This window comes from Periophthalmus magnuspinnatus, chromosome 4, assembly GCF_009829125.3.
Source record: "Periophthalmus magnuspinnatus isolate fPerMag1 chromosome 4, fPerMag1.2.pri, whole genome shotgun sequence".
Taxonomy (NCBI): Eukaryota; Metazoa; Chordata; class Actinopteri; order Gobiiformes; family Gobiidae; genus Periophthalmus; species Periophthalmus magnuspinnatus.
This window is the reverse complement of record NC_047129.1, coordinates 11,193,046-11,213,700: the sequence shown is the minus strand read 5'-3', so window position 1 is coordinate 11,213,700 and position 20,655 is coordinate 11,193,046. Positions and strand designations below refer to the sequence as shown.

General features: G+C 39.3%; 1 protein-coding gene across 2 annotated transcripts; it reads left to right on the top strand.

Moving 5' to 3' along the window:
- Positions 1-800: 800 nt before the first annotated feature.
- On the top strand, positions 801-20,456 carry LOC117369647 (guanine nucleotide-binding protein subunit alpha-11). 2 transcript variants are annotated; one of them, XM_033964951.2, is made up of 7 exons: positions 801-1,944; positions 9,724-9,908; positions 9,983-10,137; positions 10,416-10,544; positions 12,488-12,617; positions 15,467-15,620; positions 17,022-20,456. In XM_033964951.2, exons 1-7 carry the CDS (start codon positions 1,809-1,811, stop codon positions 17,210-17,212), a joined length of 1,080 nt encoding a protein of 359 aa, XP_033820842.1. In that variant the 5' UTR covers positions 801-1,808; the 3' UTR covers positions 17,213-20,456. The 2 variants fall into 2 exon arrangements, with proteins under 2 accessions (XP_033820842.1, XP_033820841.1); XM_033964950.2 differs by lacking the exon at positions 10,416-10,544 and adding an exon at positions 10,980-11,108 and having other exon boundaries at positions 805-1,944.
- Positions 20,457-20,655: the final 199 nt, after the last annotated feature.

Here is a 20,655-nt window from a genome sequence, read left to right as displayed (position 1 = left end):
TAGTTAAAATGTTACTTTAATTTTGTCTTCTAGGTTGTCGTACATAACAGAATGATTTCACGGTCATTTCATGGGGAGCTTTTCCTTTGTGGCTACATACATTCAGGTCCGCACACTCCGTAGTAAGTTGTAGAAAATCCCCCATCATTAGAGCAATGTGGTTAAATTCTGGTGGAGGGTCCGCGCTGTTTGTCTCAAGGCGTCCAAACATTTTTGACCATGAGACGCATATTGAAACATGGGCCCATTTGAAGCAGAGGGCAGCAGACCAGGGCTCTATGAGCCATTCACATGGATCAATTTACCTGTGTCACAATGCAATGTGATGTTTTTGAGGTGATGGTAGAGTTGCCTGGATTTGCTGTAAAATGCGGCTACTACCCATAATCATTTGGACCGCATTGCCCCACGGACCACTTTGGATAGTGGGCCTGTCTCAGGGAGCTATTATTGCTTTGCCTGAATGCTCCATAGTTAGGCATTCAGTATTTGATGTTGTATTTAGCCAAAGTAAGGAAGGCATGTGCTAGACTGTATGCCTATTGCATACGCTATAAAACAAACCGAGCATCAGGTTGGAGTCTGGGGTTTGAGGGCTGAGAACAGGACGTGTGGGATGTGCACATTTTTTTGACAGATGGGCGTTGCCTGCTCAGTCAAATGTCAGCTGCTGTCACCGACCCGCCTCCTTCCTCTCAAGCAAACTTGGAAATGTATCCATTTACACAAGCCCCGCCCATAACTCACTCAAGGTGGACTTTCATTTGCTTCACAAACGTCAATCAATCTTATTCCATGCGACGTCAGCAACAGCGCCACCACACCGGAGCTAAGTAGTGGGAGACGAGGAGCGTCCAACAGCACCAAGAAAAATACCAGGAGTGATAGAATGCACGGACTAAATGGGCTCAATTGACTGCGTGTAAAACTTGCGTCTTAGACATTTTATACCCACTGAGCATTTTGGAGATCATCCGTTTTGTGCAATGGAAAACATCTGTCAAGCTCGACTTTCAGTTTCCTAGCCACTAGGCTGCAATTCCAAGGATGGCTAGCTGAGCTAGCTAGCTAACAATTAGCCTTCCCATTTAGCTCACAGGACGATCCGACTGGCTGCTGCTCCGCTCCTTTTTTCATTGCGGTTATATTGTTTCACCACTGGATGTTTTGTGGCCATCGATGTTCCTATTTCAAGTCAGTATCGATGCTATGTCTTCTGTAAATGCCCTGTTGCACGGGCACTCATTGTGACTGCGCGGGCGTATACAGTTGGATTCAGGGCGGCTAAGCCAGGACTCGGCCGGGCTACCAGCAGAGGGCTAATACAAATGAGGCAGCGACAGCACGTAGAGCCCCACTGCCTTTGGGACCGAAGGGGGTAGTCGAAAAAGAAACAACCTTTTTGGATTTTCAGCAGTGAATTGTGTCCATTCAGTAAGAACTATAGACGCTGGCACAGTGGACATCAGCAGCTTGTCCTCACGTTAGTCAGTTTCTGCGCTAGCCCTGCTTAGCCTGCCAGCTAAGCAATCTTAAATCGCATCACCCCAACTGTAGATCGCATTATTCAGTTTTTGCACTTCAGATAGTGTGGAGTAAATCACCCGTCTCCGTAGGCTGTGGATTTACATACGACCTGCTTGTCAAATATTTGACCACTGACGGCTGTTCTGCAGTCAGCATAAGGCCCGATTCTGCACCAACTAACCGTCTTATCCAACGGAGTGCTGAAGTAGCTTGTCCAAAGGAATTGATTGATTTGAGACCAGTGTGCGCCCCTTGACAAACGGGCTTTAGCTCATGCGGTGATGACTTTAGACTCCATGATGGCTTGTTGCCTGAGTGAGGAGGCGAAGGAGTCCAAACGAATCAACGCAGAGATCGAGAAACAGCTCCGGCGGGACAAGAGGGATGCAAGACGGGAGCTCAAGCTCCTGCTTCTGGGTAAGACCGCAGCACTGTTTGGCACAAGCCTCTAACTGATTTTGTTGTGGATGTTGGGTCATACATGCAAAATTACTGAATTTCATGCAAAAACACTAACCGCAATTTGCATTGTTGTCATCACCGTACTCCGTCGTGTAATATGTAAATATGTCAGGTCATTCATAAGATCCTTTCATTCATCCTGCATTTGCAGACGCTGGATAAACAGGACCCAAATGGAACTTAGATTTAGCTACTTGAAAATATACCCTACTTGCATACAGGAGACTATCATCACTATATAAACCTCAAAAGAAAGTTGCCCAATGTTGAGTTGAGCATGGGAAGCCAGTAGCATCTGTACACTATCTAGCTTTAGTTTGACAAGGAACGTGCTCTCTCTGTCTCAACTTACTGAATTTGGACCCAATGGTTCATCCTTTTGAATCAAGAAAACTTGTATATATTGCATGTTAGTGGATGGCTGGCTCTGAAAAATAAAGTTGCCAATAAGATAATCTAGTCAATTTAACTTGCTGTGTAACTTGTAGTGAGTGGTGTTGTATTCTGAGTCATTTGGCGTTATGATAAGGCTGATGTTAATGTTACAAGCAGACAGTCTGAAGATCATTGGGTCAAAGATGTGGTTATGTGTGGCACATTTTGTGGTACCTCAGTGTCTCCTCCTGTGGTGTGGTGTAAGTGACTTTGTTGCTTGTTAATCTGGGAGAAGCTGTGTTACTATTGGTTGTGAAGTTTGCTTTTTCATGCGTCATGGGAGAAAGTCAGAGGATGAAGAATGCCCAGTTCCTGCTGTTGCTAATGAAAGTCACAAGTAATTAAATGTGTGTCTTTATTTGATTGAGTTCCACTAACAACATACATTTGTGAGCTGGCATTAACAAAATGACTATAGTTACTTTGTGCTGTATGAAGTATCTTCTCAGTCAATATAGTAGATTTCTGTTTCAACTTCAGAGTACACCTGTTGAATGGGATGACCGTGGCCACCCTCTTTTCACCTGGACTTGGTTTTGGCTGGAGTTTTTTTCATAAAGCACATAAAGCCAACCTTTTTAAAGATGTTAAAGATCTGCATATGTTATAGATTAATACAAAATACACTATATTCTTTAAATTAAATGTGATAGTGTATTGGAATGTTCTCATGCAATGGCATTCATGCATTCTTTTTGAAAGCCTCAATGTAATTTTGAGGTCATTTATTTTATGACTAAAAGTAACCTCTAATTCTCTTCCTTCATATAACCCTGTAATGACTCATTGTCTAATCCAGAGTGTGTGCAAAATATTTAACTTCTACTGTGGGTAGTAGGCACTAAAGTAGACATTTTTGTTTTAGTTATTAAATGATGTGTGAAACAACTGAGTGAGACCTTTTCCAACTGTGCTGCAATCACTATTGGGGCATGTGGTCAGGAAATTTGTTTGGGATGTTTGTGTTAATCTATGGTTGGACGATATAGTTGGGGAAAAAAACAAAACAAAGAAACAACACTTTTCTTTTATAATTTTTTTTTGCACACTTGATGATTTGAATCGATTTTTAAAAAGTCAGATGAGAAGCTCGTTACATTTAATTCTCATCATATAATATTTGTACCGATGTTTAATCTAATTTACTTCAGTTTTAAATTTAGAACAACTTTATTTACATTGCCAATTGTCTAATTGAGTATTTTCTGTCAATGAGTTATTTTCAATTTTATAGCCTATCTACTAGAATCCTCTTGTTCTCTGTTTCATGCCATTTTATATATTCACTCTCCTGTACTCATCAAAGCAGGGTCAAAAATTAAAAGTCAACTTGTTTCATAATAAACCTCTACTTCCTGATTTAGAGATTTTTCACATTGTCCATGATTAAAAACACGTGTTAATCAAATAAATTTGATTGATTGCCCAGCCCTAGGTTGATCAATAGCTGTGATTTTTTTCTGGTCACTGTATAATTATAAAACTTAGCTTAAAAATAAAGGGCAATGTGAAAACTTACTTTTGCTTTCTGACAAGTTGACCCTGCTTTGATTATGAGTACAAAGGAGTGAATATGCAAAATGACTTGAAATTGAGAAAAGGGATTCATACACACATACATACATTTACTTACTATTTTAGGAGCAAAAAATAGTGATTTCAAGCAGGGCTGGAGCAGATTCACAGCAAAACCTCAAAAAAGCATGTGGGTTGGAATAGAGTTTGGACTTTTGAGAATGAGATTGGGCTTTTGTATTAAATGGCACTGAATAAGTTCATGAAATGAAAAATCAAACTAAAAATTGATTAGGATTTCGCGGTTGTTTAGTTCTGGTGTCATTAATCGTGACTAATCATCCATTTTTTGCACATTAAACACACTAAATAACTAAAAGTAAACATTAAACTTTGTCCTGGACTAATAATACCTGCGTTAAACTGGGACAGATGGACTGACAGCACAATTCAAGAACCTATCCAGTTTCTGATCGGACTTCTTTGTCCAGAGCTGACCACATGCAAGTCTACACTGCTCTTGCGCACAGCCACACTTCCTCACCTGTGGCTCACAGCAGTCTTGGAAACAGGCCCTTGAGGAAGTGTTGCACCCCAATGCTGGGAACGCTTTCACTGCCTGGTGGGTCTGTGCAATTAATGTAATTAATTGATTAATTAATCAAGATTATTAAAGATTACAACTCTAAAGTGCATTCTTTGAACTCGCATATATATAAAAAGTTGCAGTGGGTTTGACCTGCAATTGCGTTTTATTGTTCCCTAAAATTTAAACTCGCTGATGCATCTCCCCACCCCCTCCCTGGTTGATAGTCAGTCGAATAATTCACAGAGACAACTTCTGGGTTGAGTAAAATAAAGCTAAATTAATTGATGGATCACAGTCTCCAAGCCATGTTTTGAATGCCGATTTTTTTACAAATAAAATAATTTAATTGTTGCTTACTTTTTTTTTTTTTTATGGAATAAAGGCAACAAATTGAAAAACACATTTTTGAATTATTTTTTGATTTTAAGTTGCTAATCAGTGAGACGAAGGCTTCTGTGTGTTTCTGTGTACATCTGAATGAGCGTCAAAGGATATTTACACAAATGTGAAATTGAAATTGGACTCCATGTACACTATATATCTACACAACAGTCTTCATCTGTCAGTGTGCTCTCCGCTCAAACAGGTTGCTAGTATCTGGGTTAATGAGTGTTTGCTTTTTGGCAACACCCAACGTAGTTTCTGGCATGAAATTTACCTACGCCTATTAAGACTTCGCATTAGCCCGGCAGATGAGTCCTGTATGGCCATATTTATTTAGATCCCTGTTTGCTGCTGCCAGGGAAACAGCAAGCATGGTCGGGCTTTGTAGGAATAACAAAACTGCAGACATTGGAGACAAACAGCCCACACACAAGATTTAAGAGAGCATGTTTGGGCAGCAGCATCACAGAGGGCAGCCCTGTGCTATTCCAGCTCTCTTCTGCAGCTGAAGGAAGAGCTGGCAGATGCCTCCTCTATCCTTCCTCCTACCACTGAATGTCTAACAGCTCAAACTGACTCTGTGCCAAGGTTTCCAATGCTAATCATCACCCACGTGACATGAGATTATTTCTCTAAAATATCCTGTTTCAAATCTCACAAATCTGCCAGCTCAGAGCACATTGGAGACTCCATTTGTGATTACAGATTAGCCTTTTGGAAATTCTCAAATAAGCAAGGGTACAGCAGCAAAAAGTTATTTTTGGCAACAACAAAGTTTTATCAGATTCTGTTAGATCACATATTTATTTATTTATTGTAGTGATGGTCTTGAAGAACCCTGGTCATTTGATTTTAACAATACAACAATACCAGACTTAATTCTTTGCACAAAATACTGTTGTGAGCTTTCCTAAACAGAAGAGGAGCGCTGTAGTTTCACACGGGGGCATGAAGGCAAGGCAGCTAGGTGTCAGTGGTTGTGCTGTGTTTGCCTGATGGCTCGGTTGCTTGAGCAAACTCATGTTGACACACCCAGAGTTTCGGCAGTTATGTGGCAGTCATCCCTGTGAAAAAAGGCCCACTACCTCTGTCAATGCCTGTTCAACTTGTTTATCCTCTGCAAAATTTTCAGTTGTAAAGTGGGCTTCACTTATTTTATTATATCTGAGCTGGCGACAATCCACCAATTGTTGCATTAAGTTGTGCAGGTGACTTATCTATTGTTGACACATGTGTTTTCTCATAGCTCAAAGTCAAAATTTGGCATTATAACTTTTTTATGAGAAGAAATTTAAACTTCTTGCTTAATTTGTCCTTATTTATACTCTTCAGTTATATTGGAACATCTATAATCAGCATTAATTGTAAAATTTGATTTTATTTCATGCTTAAGTTTTATTACTCATTACACATCACAACACTAACATTAACTAACCACTGATCAGTGGAAATACATCATTTTAATCATATTTTAAGATCTGAGATATATGGAAATGCATAGGGGCTAGACAAGTGCATGTCATCATAATAATGCATCATCAGATAACACAAATTCAAACTAACTTTGCTACTGATTCAGAAAGTTGACAATGCCGTACCTGGTTATAGATTTCAGACTTTTCAACACATTGTGGTAGGTAAAGAAAATGCAGGAAAAGTGAATGCAAACAGCAGAATAATGGTACACGCTCATATTTATGCTCATCCACTACTGGTTAAAAGATTGAACACACCTTCCCATTCAGTACTTTTTGTTTGTTTACTACTTCCAACATTGTAGATACATACTGAAGACATTAAATGTATTAAGATGAATGGTATTATATAGCAAATAAAAAAAATGTTGTTCAGAACACTTGAAATGGTTTTAACTTCACATTTGTGCCTTGTTAGGGTTCATTAGAGGAAATAAGAGTGTGCATGACAGTGATCAAGGCAAAGGGTGGCCATTTTGAAGAATATATAAAAAAAACAAAAAACAAATCTGTTTTTTGTTTACTAAATTCCATGTGTGTTCATTCAAAGTTTTGATGCCACCAGTGAGAATCTACAGTGTAAATGGTCATGGGGGGGAAAAAAAGAAAATTAAATGTGTGGGAACAAGGCTTAATTTTACATTCACAATATGTGTAACCCCAGAGTTAATTGAAAAAAAAAAAATAAAAATATCTGGGTGAGATGGTGAAAAGAAACTTCTGGTACGTTTATTCACCAAACTACCAAACTGTCATTTGTCAAAAGTCTTATGCCTAATTGCTTTAGGCTCAAACTGCTTTCTTTCCAGTACAATATCAGTACAATCATCATGTGTGCCCATAGCATCCTGTTTGCATTTATGACACACTGTCATATAATTCCCATCTATTGCTTGTATCACTCCTTGTGTAAACAGTCCCATTGCATAGACTTTGTGTTAAACTATGCATCCAGAATGTACACACTAGGGCTGTGGTCAACTACAGACATGCCCTGTTAATTGATTAAAAGGGGGAGCAGCATAAATAAGTAAACGAGTAAACGGCATCTTTATACCGGTAAGTGAAAAGATAGATTAAACTGTATTCTCCTTTTGCAGTGATCCATATAAATGTGAACTAATACAAAATATGGTTAACAAAGAAACAACTGATTAATCAACTTCTTGCAATTGTGCTACAAGAATATAATGACATGACAATATAATGACATGTGAATGTGATTGGTTGGCATGAGTAGGCCTGTATCGAGTTTTTGTTCAATGTATGATACTTTTTTGCACTAGTGGGTTAATTTTGTGCTATTTTTCTATTTGAGCTGTGAAGGGTTGAATACATAACTTCTATGACTCATTATAGATACAAAATAAAGTGTTAAAATTCTACAATTTTATTGCAGTTTTAGTGTTTTAACTGTATTATACATTTAGAATATTTTTGGTGATAATTCTATTTTAGGGTTATTGTGTCCGTGACATAAATTACTTTAAACGTTATCGTTTATTGTCTATATTTTCTTCAACAATGTATCGTACTTAAAAATGTGTTATCGTGACAGGTCTAGTGGTGAATTCCCACAGCAAGCACTGGTCAAATCGAGGCATGGGAGCTGAAGTTTGTGTCTGCAGGGACTGCCTTTCAGCTGCTGTTTTCTGCCATGTTTTTATGTGTCCATTGCTCAAGTTGCCATGGGAACAAGCATTACCCTCCGGAGTCGCTTCAGTCAATGTACAGTGGCTTGTGCTGGGTTTTCCAGTTAGGCAGGGGAACAATGGGATCTGTTGATTTGAGCTAATCATGCCTGCAAGACATGACTCTGCACTGCAGTAAGCCTGTCAAATTGAAATGCAAATGAATAATGTACACATCATCAGGCATTAGGCCGCTCTTTTATTTCTGCACATGAGGTCAAATGTATTGCCTACTACTTTGCCCAGTCTGCCTTTTACATCCTGTTAACAGCCCTCCCCTGTTTGGCTGTGCAGTCAGTGAGAAAGTTAACTCCACACTGCTGTGTCTTTACAATGGCTATTTATGTCTCCCTCTCAAAGATGTGGCCAGTCTGAAGGGGAAACTCCAGTGTAGCCTGACCTGCTCCCCACAGTCAAAGATCTGCTCTCATTGGACACTAAAGCAGAGCGTCTGGCACTGTACACTTGACTTTGCCCTTGAGTAAAAGACACCCTAAAAAGAAAAGTCCACTTCTTTTGCACAGACCTCTTCTTAGTGCCCTTCCTTTGTAAGATTCTAAATTTTACTAACATGACTTTTTCTGTGTCCCCTGATACAAGGTAAACATGTTAAAATCAAATATAGCTTTTAATGAAACAATTTTAATGCTTATTTATTCATAATTACAAAAAACATTGGACATGATTGTGTAGTGGTTTGTTATTATTTGGTGTTTTGGTTCTCAAGATGATTATTCAATCAGAAAGCAGAATGAGTCTGTCATTCTGACCGTTTGAAATCCAGTTGGTTTAAACCATCTCTGATCTAAATCCTGACTACCTAAACCACAGCACCTGCAGGTAGTCATTAAGCAGTGCTAACCTCTGCACCTCAGTGAGTGAACTCTGGAGGTTCTGGGCTTTCACTTGAGACAAGGCTTGTCCATATACTGAGAATGAGAAAAAAAACTCATGGGTCCTCTATATGTTGGTTATGGCACTAGCAACTGGGGATCAGCTGTGATTGTAGTACCTTTTTAAACCAGTCAGGTTGTAGGCTGTTTACAGTGCCTTTAAAACATGATACATCTGTAACTGTAAAGGATGGTTGCATATTGTAAAGCCTAAATAAATTCCATGACCTATGGATGTGTCAAACATTTCCCTTATAGTCCTAGTAATAGTAGTGAAAATGTTTCATAATGACATGAAAGTTATCGCTAGTGTTTTTTCCAAATTCTGACTCATAAACTGCCTGTTGCTGACTTAATGTTGATTAAAAAGATGCCTGTAAAGTACATGAAAAGCTGTGCTCTTTCACTTAACTTGTTTTATAGTCAACGAAATAAATCAACTACTGAGACCTCTCTAAATGTGGCATCTCTTAAGTATGTAACCCACACAGCACTGTTAAGGCTTTTGAATGCAGACTTGAGGGATCGTTTTGTTCAACCACCCCATGTGAGAAAAAAATTTTAAGCTAAGCCAAGAATGAGAATATATTTGTGTACATCAAAGGCTAGACTGAAACTATGAAATCTTGCATGTTATTAGCTTTCATTCTGACCTTCTGGAGTCATGTTATAGCTGTAGTGTATTGTGCATGGTATCAGTTTACTTTATTGGCAAATTAAACTGATATTGAGTTTGGCTTCATTGCTTTCAGGTACTGGCGAAAGCGGCAAGAGTACCTTCATAAAGCAGATGCGAATTATTCATGGTTCTGGTTACACAGATGAGGATAAGAAGGGCTTCACCAAGCTAGTTTACCAGAACATCTTCACCTCCATGCAGGCCATGATCCGGGCCACCGAGACACTAAAGATACCTTTTAAGTATGAACAGAACAAGGTGTGTATTGCCTTTAAGTTATTTCTAATCTCTATCTTGCTTTTCTAATGGTTTCTGTTCATGCTTGCTCCTAGAATAATGCTCTGCTTGTGCGCGAGGTTGATGTGGAGAAGGTGTCGTCCTTTGATCAGCCGTACGTCGGGGCGATAAAGATGCTGTGGTCTGACCCTGGCATCCAGGAGGCATATGACCGCAGGAGAGAGTACCAGCTCTCCGACTCCACCAAATAGTAAGTGTGCAGCCTGTGCTATTGGTGCATGTAGACTGAATACAAGAAGGGGGCATTACATCACTGAAAGTTGCATAGACTGCTTGTATTCATGTGTGGACTTCTTTTACCTTGCAGCACTGAGGTTTGTATTGATAAAAGCAATACAATTAGCGTACAAATAGATTCAAGTAGTAGTTTTTGTAGTTTTTACTGTACATTAGCATGGCTTGTTCATAGCCTTGTGGCTAGGCATTTTCCCATGTGTATCTGTGTCATATATTGCTCCCCCTCCACAGCTACCTTACTGATTTAGAACGAATAGCCACACCAGGCTATGTGCCTACTCAGCAGGATGTGCTGCGGGTTCGAGTCCCTACCACCGGCATCATTGAGTACCCTTTTGACCTGGAGAATATAATCTTCAGGTACTGGTGTCAAATGCCGCCCATGCCAGTGGCTAAGTAGCTGCATGACAGTTGGTCAGCCAGTGGGTGACGCTAATATCTCAGTCCACTCCGCTTCACAGCTGGGCTCGGCACTCTAACACATCTCTGATGGTACGCTCTCACAAACCAAACAGATTCCCATTTTAAAACGGTAATATGAAAACTGAGTGAAATGTTATTGTACTGAAGAAGAATAAAGCCACAAGACCAATGAACAATGTGATAAAGGTATCTGAGAGCCCCCATCAGTGATGCCGCCACATTTCTGAAAAGGTGATGGTACATGACTGTTGGCCGATCCTCTCCACTGCTCTGCATCTGGACTGACCACTTGCTTTTGTAGACGGTGTGTTGTGTATCTGCTGGTATGCTTCACTCTCTCTGTCCTTCCTCTTTTGTCCTTTCTTCCTCCAGCTATCTAAGTGATCTGGATCGCATTGCTGACCCGTGCTATCTACCAACCCAACAGGATGTTCTTAGAGTTCGAATCCCAACCACTGGGATTATAGAATACCCTTTCGACTTGCAAAGCATCATTTTCAGGTAGAACTAGATTTGTTTTGTCTGACCCAGACCTTTATAACTGTTTGTTACCTGTTCTTGTTACCCACCCTTCATTTGTTATATCATTGTCTGTATGTAATCTGTGGCACTGTTAACATCATAAACTTAAGAGCCAAATTTAATTTAATTAAAAATATTATTGCATTTTTAAGTCGTCCACAGGTACATTAGATTGCACAATGACTCCATAGCTCCTCTTTCCCTCACTGGAAAAGAGGGAGAACTACAGATCAAGCCAGGGAATAGGAGTGATTACAGAAGTGTGCAAATCGATAGGAAACCATCATGTCAGCTCCCTCCTACGCCTAGCTAAGCTAGAAATAACTCAATGCTTGCAGTGAGATGGTGCTGAAGAGGTTCCCAGCAGCATTAGTGATTCTCAGATATAAATAAGGTATTCTCTTGTATTGGGTAAATTGGATTATAAAGCATGAAGTTGGAATAATGCTTTATGTTATCTTTTTATTTTGATATATTTTAAATTTAAAGACATGTAAATACAGCCATTTAAGAAGACAGCATCTACAAACCACTATTAATTGTGTTCCCTCTGTGCTTTTGCTTTTGGTTGACAGACATGTCAACAAGGAAGCCATTCATAGACAACACCTCTATTAGGCTTGCTTCCCTTTTCCTTTAATTGGCTTTTGAAGTTCCAGAAAATGTCATTTTACTTGCCTTATCCAGCATAGGCAAGCCAATCATGCTAAGTAGGTCAGTGTTTTTTGCTAGAGGGAGAAAAGGAGGTCATCTAATGTGAAGTGAGTTTTATTTTCAGCTGCATCTTCTGGTGGAGTCCATTCATCAATGCCATCATCCTTTTGGGACCCACTGGCACACCTTGTCATCAAAGTTTTGAATGATATTAACTAAGTCATAAAATGATCTGTCGATTTTAAAAAGCCCTGGGCCAATGATTGTGATCTGTGATCAAGTTTATCACAATTCTATTTAAATTCAATTTTTACTGTGCCTTTTTAACTTTTTATTTACTGCATTTTTAGTATATTTTATTGTGATGAGTTGAATTCAAGTCAAGCATTTCCTTTTATTCAATATTTAGTCATCCTGACTATTTGATCTCACCTGCATGTAATCTCTTGCATCTGCTTGTGGATGGGCAAAAATCGTAGTCTTCTATGTGCTTTTATGTGTCATTTCTACACTGCAGTGGCATTGTTTGCTTATTTCCATTCACTGTTGTATGTGGGATGTTGGGACATTTGCGTTTACACTCCACATTAAATAACTCTATAATTTGTGTTTAAATACTGTTTTGTCAGAATACATTGGACCAATAAGTGCTGATTTTTCTTTCTTACTTTATCCTTGCATCCTGTTGCTTCATGCCTAAACAGGATGGTGGATGTCGGAGGTCAGAGGTCAGAGCGGAGGAAGTGGATCCACTGCTTTGAGAATGTTACATCCATCATGTTCCTTGTCGCCCTAAGCGAGTACGATCAGGTCCTTGTTGAATCAGACAATGAGGTGAGTTCAGTTCATCCATTTATTGAACCATGTTACATTCCAAACACAATATACAGTTCAATTATTAAAATCTGTACACATGATTTGGTGATATTGTCAGAGGCCTGTTTATCTATGTTATTTATTTTCCTGCTCCTGACTGTTCAGATAAAATTAGTGCTAATGAAGGTAATTTCATCATCCCATGCTCCCATGTGCACTGCTTTTCTCTGGCCTCATACATGGAGCTACATTAACTCCAAGTGTATCTGGAATATGGTGCATTAAGTTTTGGTTACATTATGGGTTGGTGATTTTGACAAAATGTCTTAATATTTTGGAGTGTTCAAACTATATGTCAGTCCAACAGAAAATTTGTCTTTAAAGTTATAAATTGAGGTTTAAGCATCATACAAATGTGTTATTGCTATAAAATTACCCACACACATGCAGAAATATCACCTTTTTTTGACGTGTACAATATATTTGTGTCCGGGGTGAGGGGTGAGGGGACGTGTCCGGGGTGAGGGGTGAGGGGACGTGTCCGGGGTGAGGGGTGAGGGGACGTGTCCGGGGTGAGGGGTGAGGGGACGTGTCCGGGGTGAGGGGTGAGGGGACGTGTCCGGGGTGAGGGGTGAGGGGACGTGTCCGGGGTGAGGGGTGAGGGGACGTGTCCGGGGTGAGGGGTGAGGGGACGTGTCCGGGGTGAGGGGACGTGTCCGGGGTGAGGGGACGTGTCCGGGGTGAGGGGACGTGTCCGGGGTGAGGGGACGTGTCCGGGGTGAGGGGACGTGTCCGGGGTGAGGGGACTTGTCCGGGGTGAGGGGACGTGTCCGGGGTGAGGGGACGTGTCCGGGGTGAGGGAAGTCTGAGAGCCCCTGCTCTGACTGCTGCCCCCACGACCCGGCCCCCGATAAGCTGAAGGAAATGGATGGGTGGGCAATATTTTTATTATAAAGGATATACTCAAAACTTATAAATAATTGAAAAAAAGAACATGTTAATATTAACATTTTACAATGACTCACTAGTGTTTCTCCATCTTAATGTACATTGCCATCGCCATCATTTCAACATAGAATACACAACACAGACGGAACAAAAGGGAGTGACTACAATTGTACTTGATTTATCTATTTACTTCCATCCATCCATCCATTTTCTTCCGCTTATCCGGGGCCGGGTCGCGGGGGCAGCAGTCTAAGCAGGGACTCCCAGACTTCCCTCACCCCGGACACGTCCTCCAGCTCCTCCGGTGGGATCCCAAGGTGTTCCCAGGCCAGCCGAGAGACATAGTCCCTCCAGCGTGTCCTGGGTCTTCCCCGGGGCCTCCTCCCGGTGGGACATGCCCAGAACACCTCCCTAGGGAGGCGTCCAGGAGGCATCCTGAGCAGATGCCCGAGCCACCTCAGCTGGTTCCTCTCAACGTGTAGGAGCAGCGGCTCTACTCTGAGCTCCTCCCGTGTGACCGAGCTCCTCACCCTATCCCTAAGGGTGCGCCCGGCCACTCTGCGGAGGAAGCCCATTTCAGCCACTTGTATCCGCGATCTTGTCCTTTCGGTCATTACCCAGAGCTCATGACCATAGGTGAGGGTAGGAACGTAGATTGACCGGTAAATCGAGAGCTTCGCCTTCTGGCTCAGCTCCTTCTTTACCACAACGGACCGATACAGCGATCGCATCACTGCAGACGCTGCACCGATCCGCCTGTCAATCTCCCGCTCCATCCTTCTCTCACTCGTTTTTAGATGCGTATATTCAATCCACTTTTTCCAACAAGACACAAATCAACCTTGTTTTTCATTTACAAATACTGTCATCTCTTCCATTTTTATAAATGTCTTATGTTATTTCCCACCATGTTGTCAAAATGGACCTTTCTTGTGATAACCATTTCTTTATTACACATTTCTTCCTAGAAACCAACAAGGCACTAAAGGCTCATCTTAAAAAGTGCATCCACATGTAGTTTACAATCACACTAGTATTTGGTATGCCTGTAGCAATGTTTCCACAAGAGGGTCAACAAGAGACACGTAACATTAATGAATTTAGGCAAGGCAGGGCAAGATTATTTGTGTAGCACAATTTGTACACAACATATTTCAAATTGCTTTACAGAATAAGAAAGACATTAAAATCACAATACAAACAAATCAAATCAATTGACTGCTGACCATTTGTTGGCAAAATGTATTCAAAAATGTCCCCATGAAGCCGGGATATTATGTTTGCAAATGAGTTCTTGTTGTTACTTGGATCAGTGATCAGTGTTTGCTGTGGTACCACGTGTAGTAGGCAGGTTGCCTCTGGTCCTCTGCAGTTTAAGTATTTGAAAAAGTTCTAAATAGTGATTAACCAAAAACAACAGATGTATCTTTAAATCATTTTCATTTATTTCAAGCACATGTATCAGGTACATTTAAAGCACATTTCACAAATTTGTTTGTATTTAAGCTCGAAAAGGAGTGGGGAGAAGAAAAACGTATTAAATCCCACTCCTAGCTTAACTAACTTATGGTTTAGTCTCATTTAAACCTAGTTCTTTTTATACCATGTTTAGCCCTACTTTAGGCCTAATATAGTAGTTTAGGTTTACACCTGGTGGTTACCGGAAAGCCAAATATTATCTTAGTGGTTCTCAAACCCTTCACATCCAAGTACCATCTGACTTGGATTGTTTCAACATGACTGGTATCTACCTCTTTGTGCAAAGACAATTAGGATAGGATCAGTACACAGAGGAAACTGATGCATTAGTTTTTCAGTGGAGCTCCGTTTATAAATCATTTGAATGTTGATTTGATTGAACACAAATAACTGTTCAATCCTTTTTAAAGCTAAGCTGGTGTTCTCTGTTGTCTTCTCAGAATCGTATGGAGGAGAGTAAAGCTTTGTTCAGGACCATCATCACATATCCCTGGTTTCAGAACTCCTCCGTCATCCTTTTCCTCAACAAGAAAGACCTTCTAGAGGAGAAGATTATGTATTCTCACCTTGTTGACTACTTCCCAGAGTTTGATGGTGATTTTTTTTTTCTTTTTATCTTATATTTCATTAATTAATTTCACTTCATTTAATATACACAGAGTAGCTCAAAGCCCAATCCCAATTATAACCCTTTAGCCCTTTGCCTTAGCCCTTAATTTTGCATGTTCACGAGAGACAGAGGTATCCTCTTTAGCAGCAAGGGCTAGTGCTAAGGCGAAGGCTGTGCCCTCTTCAAATGGAGCAAATTCAGATGCAAACTTCAAGCCGAAGAGTAGGAGAAGTCTCAAGAAACAAGGAAATGCTATTCTTGGGGGGAGCAGCAGTCTGGGTAAGAGTCTGTCAACGTGAAGCCCACTTGCACCATTGCTGTCCGAGTTCAATGAGACTCTAAAGTGAGCGAGTCGAGAACAGCAGTGGTTGGACAGAGATGAATTGATATGGAAATGTACAATATAGATTAGAATTTGCTATAGTTTGTTGTGTGGTATTTTGTCTTTTTTAGTGCCTTTTAACTAAGTACAAGAAGCCTAAAACAACATTAGCATAAGTCCACAAGCATCATTATTGTTACAACTGTAGGCCTAATCATGTATTCACATTGAGCTTACAAAATATATCATATAGGCCATATTAAATAACGAAATATTTACTAAATATAGTAGGCCCTATATATTATAATATATTTTATTGTAATATAATATACATATAAATATTGTTATTATATGTTAGGATTACCATAAAAGCCTAATTAGATATATTCATAAATGACACCATATAGCTCTTGGCTTCTTATAAATGGAAATGGAAATATAAGCAGAGGGCCGTCCCAAGTGCTGTGTTTTAAGTCGTACCCCTTAACCCTTATTTTGAAGAGGAAGGCTAGGGTTAAGGGGTAGGGGTACAAAAGACAGTTGGATTTGGTCTCACATATTGGTTTGGTCCATCATTTGAATGTTTAGCGACACCCCATGGGCATATTGATGAACTGCTTGTCTCTTTATACAAATATTAGTGCAGTACTTGAATTAATGTAAATTGGTTGTATGGTCTGTTTTAACCTAATACACTTTACAGAGCACTCAAGGCTATATGCTGTTCTCCTACAAGCTTGTACATGTCACCATAAGAGCCAGTTATACCAGCAAGCAACAATAAAGGCCCTGGACCACACTAAACCTGTCATTTGATCATGCAGTGTGCATGAAATGCCACACAAATTCATTATGAAGTACAATGTGCATGCTTAATTTGTAGCCAGATTAATATAAAAATTTTCTTTATAAAGTATGTGAAAAGTATGACTATTTAGAACATGTTTTATGTATTAACAGTTAAAAATTGAATGCAAATAAGAACTGTTATTAATCATATAGAATAAAAATGGTTAAAAATAGGTTCTGAAATTCGATTAAACATATGTTTGTATTTTTGTAGGTCCACAGAGGGATGCCCAAGCAGGCCGGGAGTTCATCCTGAAGATGTTTGTGGACTTGAACCCAGATAGTGACAAGATCATTTATTCCCATTTCACATGTGCTACTGACACCGAGAACATCCGGTTTGTCTTTGCAGCTGTCAAAGACACCATCCTGCAGCTCAATCTCAAAGAATATAACTTGGTTTAAAAAGAATGGGAAGGAAACAAGAAGAGAACAAGCAAGAGTCCTGCAGCCCCACTAAATGCAGTTTCTTTCTTAACATAATCATCTGCATGAAACTCCAACAGAGACACATTTGTCTTTAAAGAGCGGCTTCAGTAGTTCACTGATCTCCTAAGTTGTTGGATTGGCCACTTTTTAAACAATGGTTTTGTGTGGTTAAATGAACTGCTTTTCTTGCACATAAATCTGTTCAGATCTTGACATTCCCTCATCCCAAATGAGGCTTAATCTTCACTAAATACTAGTTATTCACCCCTCCTTGAGTGTTTCGGATGGGTAAGGGGCCTCCTCTTGTTTGACTCTTCAAAAAGGGCTCACTTCCTTACTTTTCTTTTGCCACTCATGACGTACACTACAGCAGGAGCAAATGCCAAGCTACATCTGACCCATGCTCATATATTCATGTTATTAGGATTGAAGTATCTTCAGATCTCGCAGGGGTTTGTTTCTGAATCTTTAGTTGTGCATTTGATTTAAAACATGAACCCATGAGCAATTGGTCAATTCCTCACAATGTGTTGAATGTAAATAATTTTCCATTCTTTTGGTGCGGTATAAGCCTATACAGAGTACAGTTTTATATTACTTATAATTTCACAAATTAGTTTCAAATTTATTTTTTTTTATTCCATAAACTAAGCAAGTTTGCAAGAAAGTACCTGGGGTCTCTAAAATAGAATAGCCCCAATCTACACCTTCTGCTTTCATAAAAATGATCATTGAGTACCCACACTGACAAAACAGGTTGAGACTGACACAAAAGTATTTGATCTCACCTGTCATGTTTTCTAACATTGCCAAAATTAAAGAAAAAAAGAAAAAATCTGTAAATAAGATTGCCAGAATCTGCTATAGTGTTTTGCATACGTGCTGAATTCAGGCTTTGAATTGCCAAAAGGAGGTGTTTTATTTTGTTGGATGTTATTAACAGTTTGTATGGCATCTCTTTTGTCTGAATCACGAGTATTAGTACTGTGATGTTCTCACTGATGGTAACTTTAATCTTCCTGTGCAAAACGTGAATGAGATGAACAGATGCGTACAGTGCAATACCTAGTTCAAATTATAATACTTCTGCCAAGTCACTGGTTGATCGCTCTAATTTCTGGATTGCCATATTATCCGGACATTATTTTATAGTGCTTTAGCAAAAGGGTAAATTGTTTGTAATTGTATGTCTAATTTATCAATCAGATCTCTGTGTTGTTGATACAATAATTTACACTTTCTCCCGAGTTACACCCCAAAGTTTTTCCAATCTAGAAACGGGAAGTGATTTTATACTGCTGTAAATTATCAAAACTATTTTAAGAACAATGGTTCTATCTTTCTAATTATACTTCATATATTTAGTTGTTGCTGTTCTTTTCCAACTGCTTGATAATGGAAACACCTGTTTTCATTTCAGGTATGTGCTTTATGCAAATAGGAAAAAATATGACAAAAAAAAACTTGGTGGTTAAATATTTACTGTTTAAAGGAGGCTTGCATTTTTGTAATTTTAAGGACATGTGATAGCTGTTGGTACCAATCCCATATCGTGTCTCTTGCCTGGTTGTTAAATATTCCATTAAGTTGAAAGATGATAGGTGATAGATTGCTATTTTTTGTCTTCACAATGTAATTCAGGTAAGTTTTCATAACTTTCATCAAAAGGGCTATTACTAGCAGATTTGGTATGGAGTAAAAGGACTCTGTGGGTACCATGGAGAAATCAAGGTGCAATTAATGAAGATGGTTTGAAATGTGTGTGTGGTGTATTAGAATGATGGCTGGAAGTTCAGTGAGGGAGGAATACAGCAGTCCAGTTTTTCTTTATCACATTCCTACAAGTCTAGTGGCTGTCATTGTTCACTTTGACCTCTCTGTTTGCCTTTTGACAAGGAGAATGGCTTAATTTAAATGTACAGATCACTCTTGGGGTTCTAGCAGCCTGTTGGAACATTTTGTATACTTTTCTTGGATAGATGCTGTAGTTTCTATGGGTTGATTCCCGTTGGCTTTGCACCAACATTGCAAAGGCTCACTTGATTAAACATGGATGAAAGTTTTCCAATCAAAATTCATAAGTTCCTAATTTATTTGCTTATCCTTATTGGTCATGCAAGTGGCGTTCTCTATAATGGGTACTTAAATAATTTTTATTTTCATCCTGTGTTTTCAAGACTTTTTTTAGCAGCAAATCAATTGCATTCAGTATTTGATAATCTACCAAAAAGCCAATGACTTAAGCCTTTCCAACCACTGTTCTTTCCAAATGAAGCGGCCTCAATACTTGAGGAATTTAAAGTGAAGGTACTGGAAAGACCAACACACTTGTGGTTGTGATTACTAGTATATATATGACTATTGTTTACATTTTTGCCATTCTCCATGCCCTGACTTGATTGGACTGTGTATTCTTCCCACTGCACTGGCACTGAAACTGCGCCACTAAAATGGGCCTGTGTTCATGTGACTTAGTTGTCCATTCAAGTGCGCTCATCGGTACTCTGAGGTGTGTGTGCACGCGCGCGTTTGTGTGTATATATGTACACTTTTGATGGCTATTGCTTATGCTTGATATCCATTCTGACTAGAGGGATGGACTATACAGTGGTATTGAAGCTATCTTTGCATCTATTTGTGTGTAAGGTTGACACACCTTAACGTGTATTTAGGACCACTTAAAATGACTTTTTTAAAAGAGTTAAAATAAACTTTGTGTAGTGGTGTACAAAATGAAAGTAATGTATTTTTTTTCCTTTTTTTTCTTTTTCTTTTTTTTTTTTTTACTTATACCAAATGTAAATTATGTACAATGAGTGTGCCAATCCCCTTTCTTTGTAAAGCCAGACTTTAACAAGTGCCAATGTTGTGAAAAATCAGAGGACCGGTGAATTTCATGGTCCAATTTTTAAAACAAACACTAGATATATGATTAAGGACAATTTATTCTATATCTCAGATTAATAATGAACTGCTGTTTTTCTTGTCATTTTAATTGCATGTCTTTGTCAGGTTGGGACTTGTGGGTGGATTAGGTACTGTATTCCTGCAGCACCCTCATGAAGGGTCCTAATCGTTATTAATTTACAGTATTTTAGCCATATTTCTCTTTTTGTATGTTTCATTTCAACCACTGTTGCCTGAACCTCATTCAACATGAAAATGATTTTCATAGCCTTCTCCTTTAAATGTTTTAAATTGGAATAAATATGTTCCTATACTCCTACTGTGTTACTTATTCTTTAGTTCAGGGGTTCCATTGAGTTGTAAATGTGTTTTGACAACCTCATCTGTGTAATATTTAGTCCTGTAAGTGTTCATTAACCAAAAGCAGCTTGTAGGCCTACATATTGTATCAATTTTGCCATTATGTGTAACTTTTTACTTATGCTAATCTGCAGTCCTATTTCTTACCCACT

What these genes read in the sequence shown, in the direction of transcription:
- LOC117369647 (XM_033964951.2), top strand. Translation starts at nt 1,809, where the DNA reads ATGACTTTAGACTCCATGATGGCTTGTTGCCTGAGTGAGGAGGCGAAG. An exon ending in TTAAGTATGAACAGAACAAG is followed by an intron (nt 9,909 to 9,982) that starts GTGTGTATTGCC and finishes GCTTGCTCCTAG; the next exon opens with AATAATGCTCTGCTTGTGCG. An exon ending in CTCTCCGACTCCACCAAATA is followed by an intron (nt 10,138 to 10,415) that starts GTAAGTGTGCAG and finishes CCCCCTCCACAG; the next exon opens with CTACCTTACTGATTTAGAAC.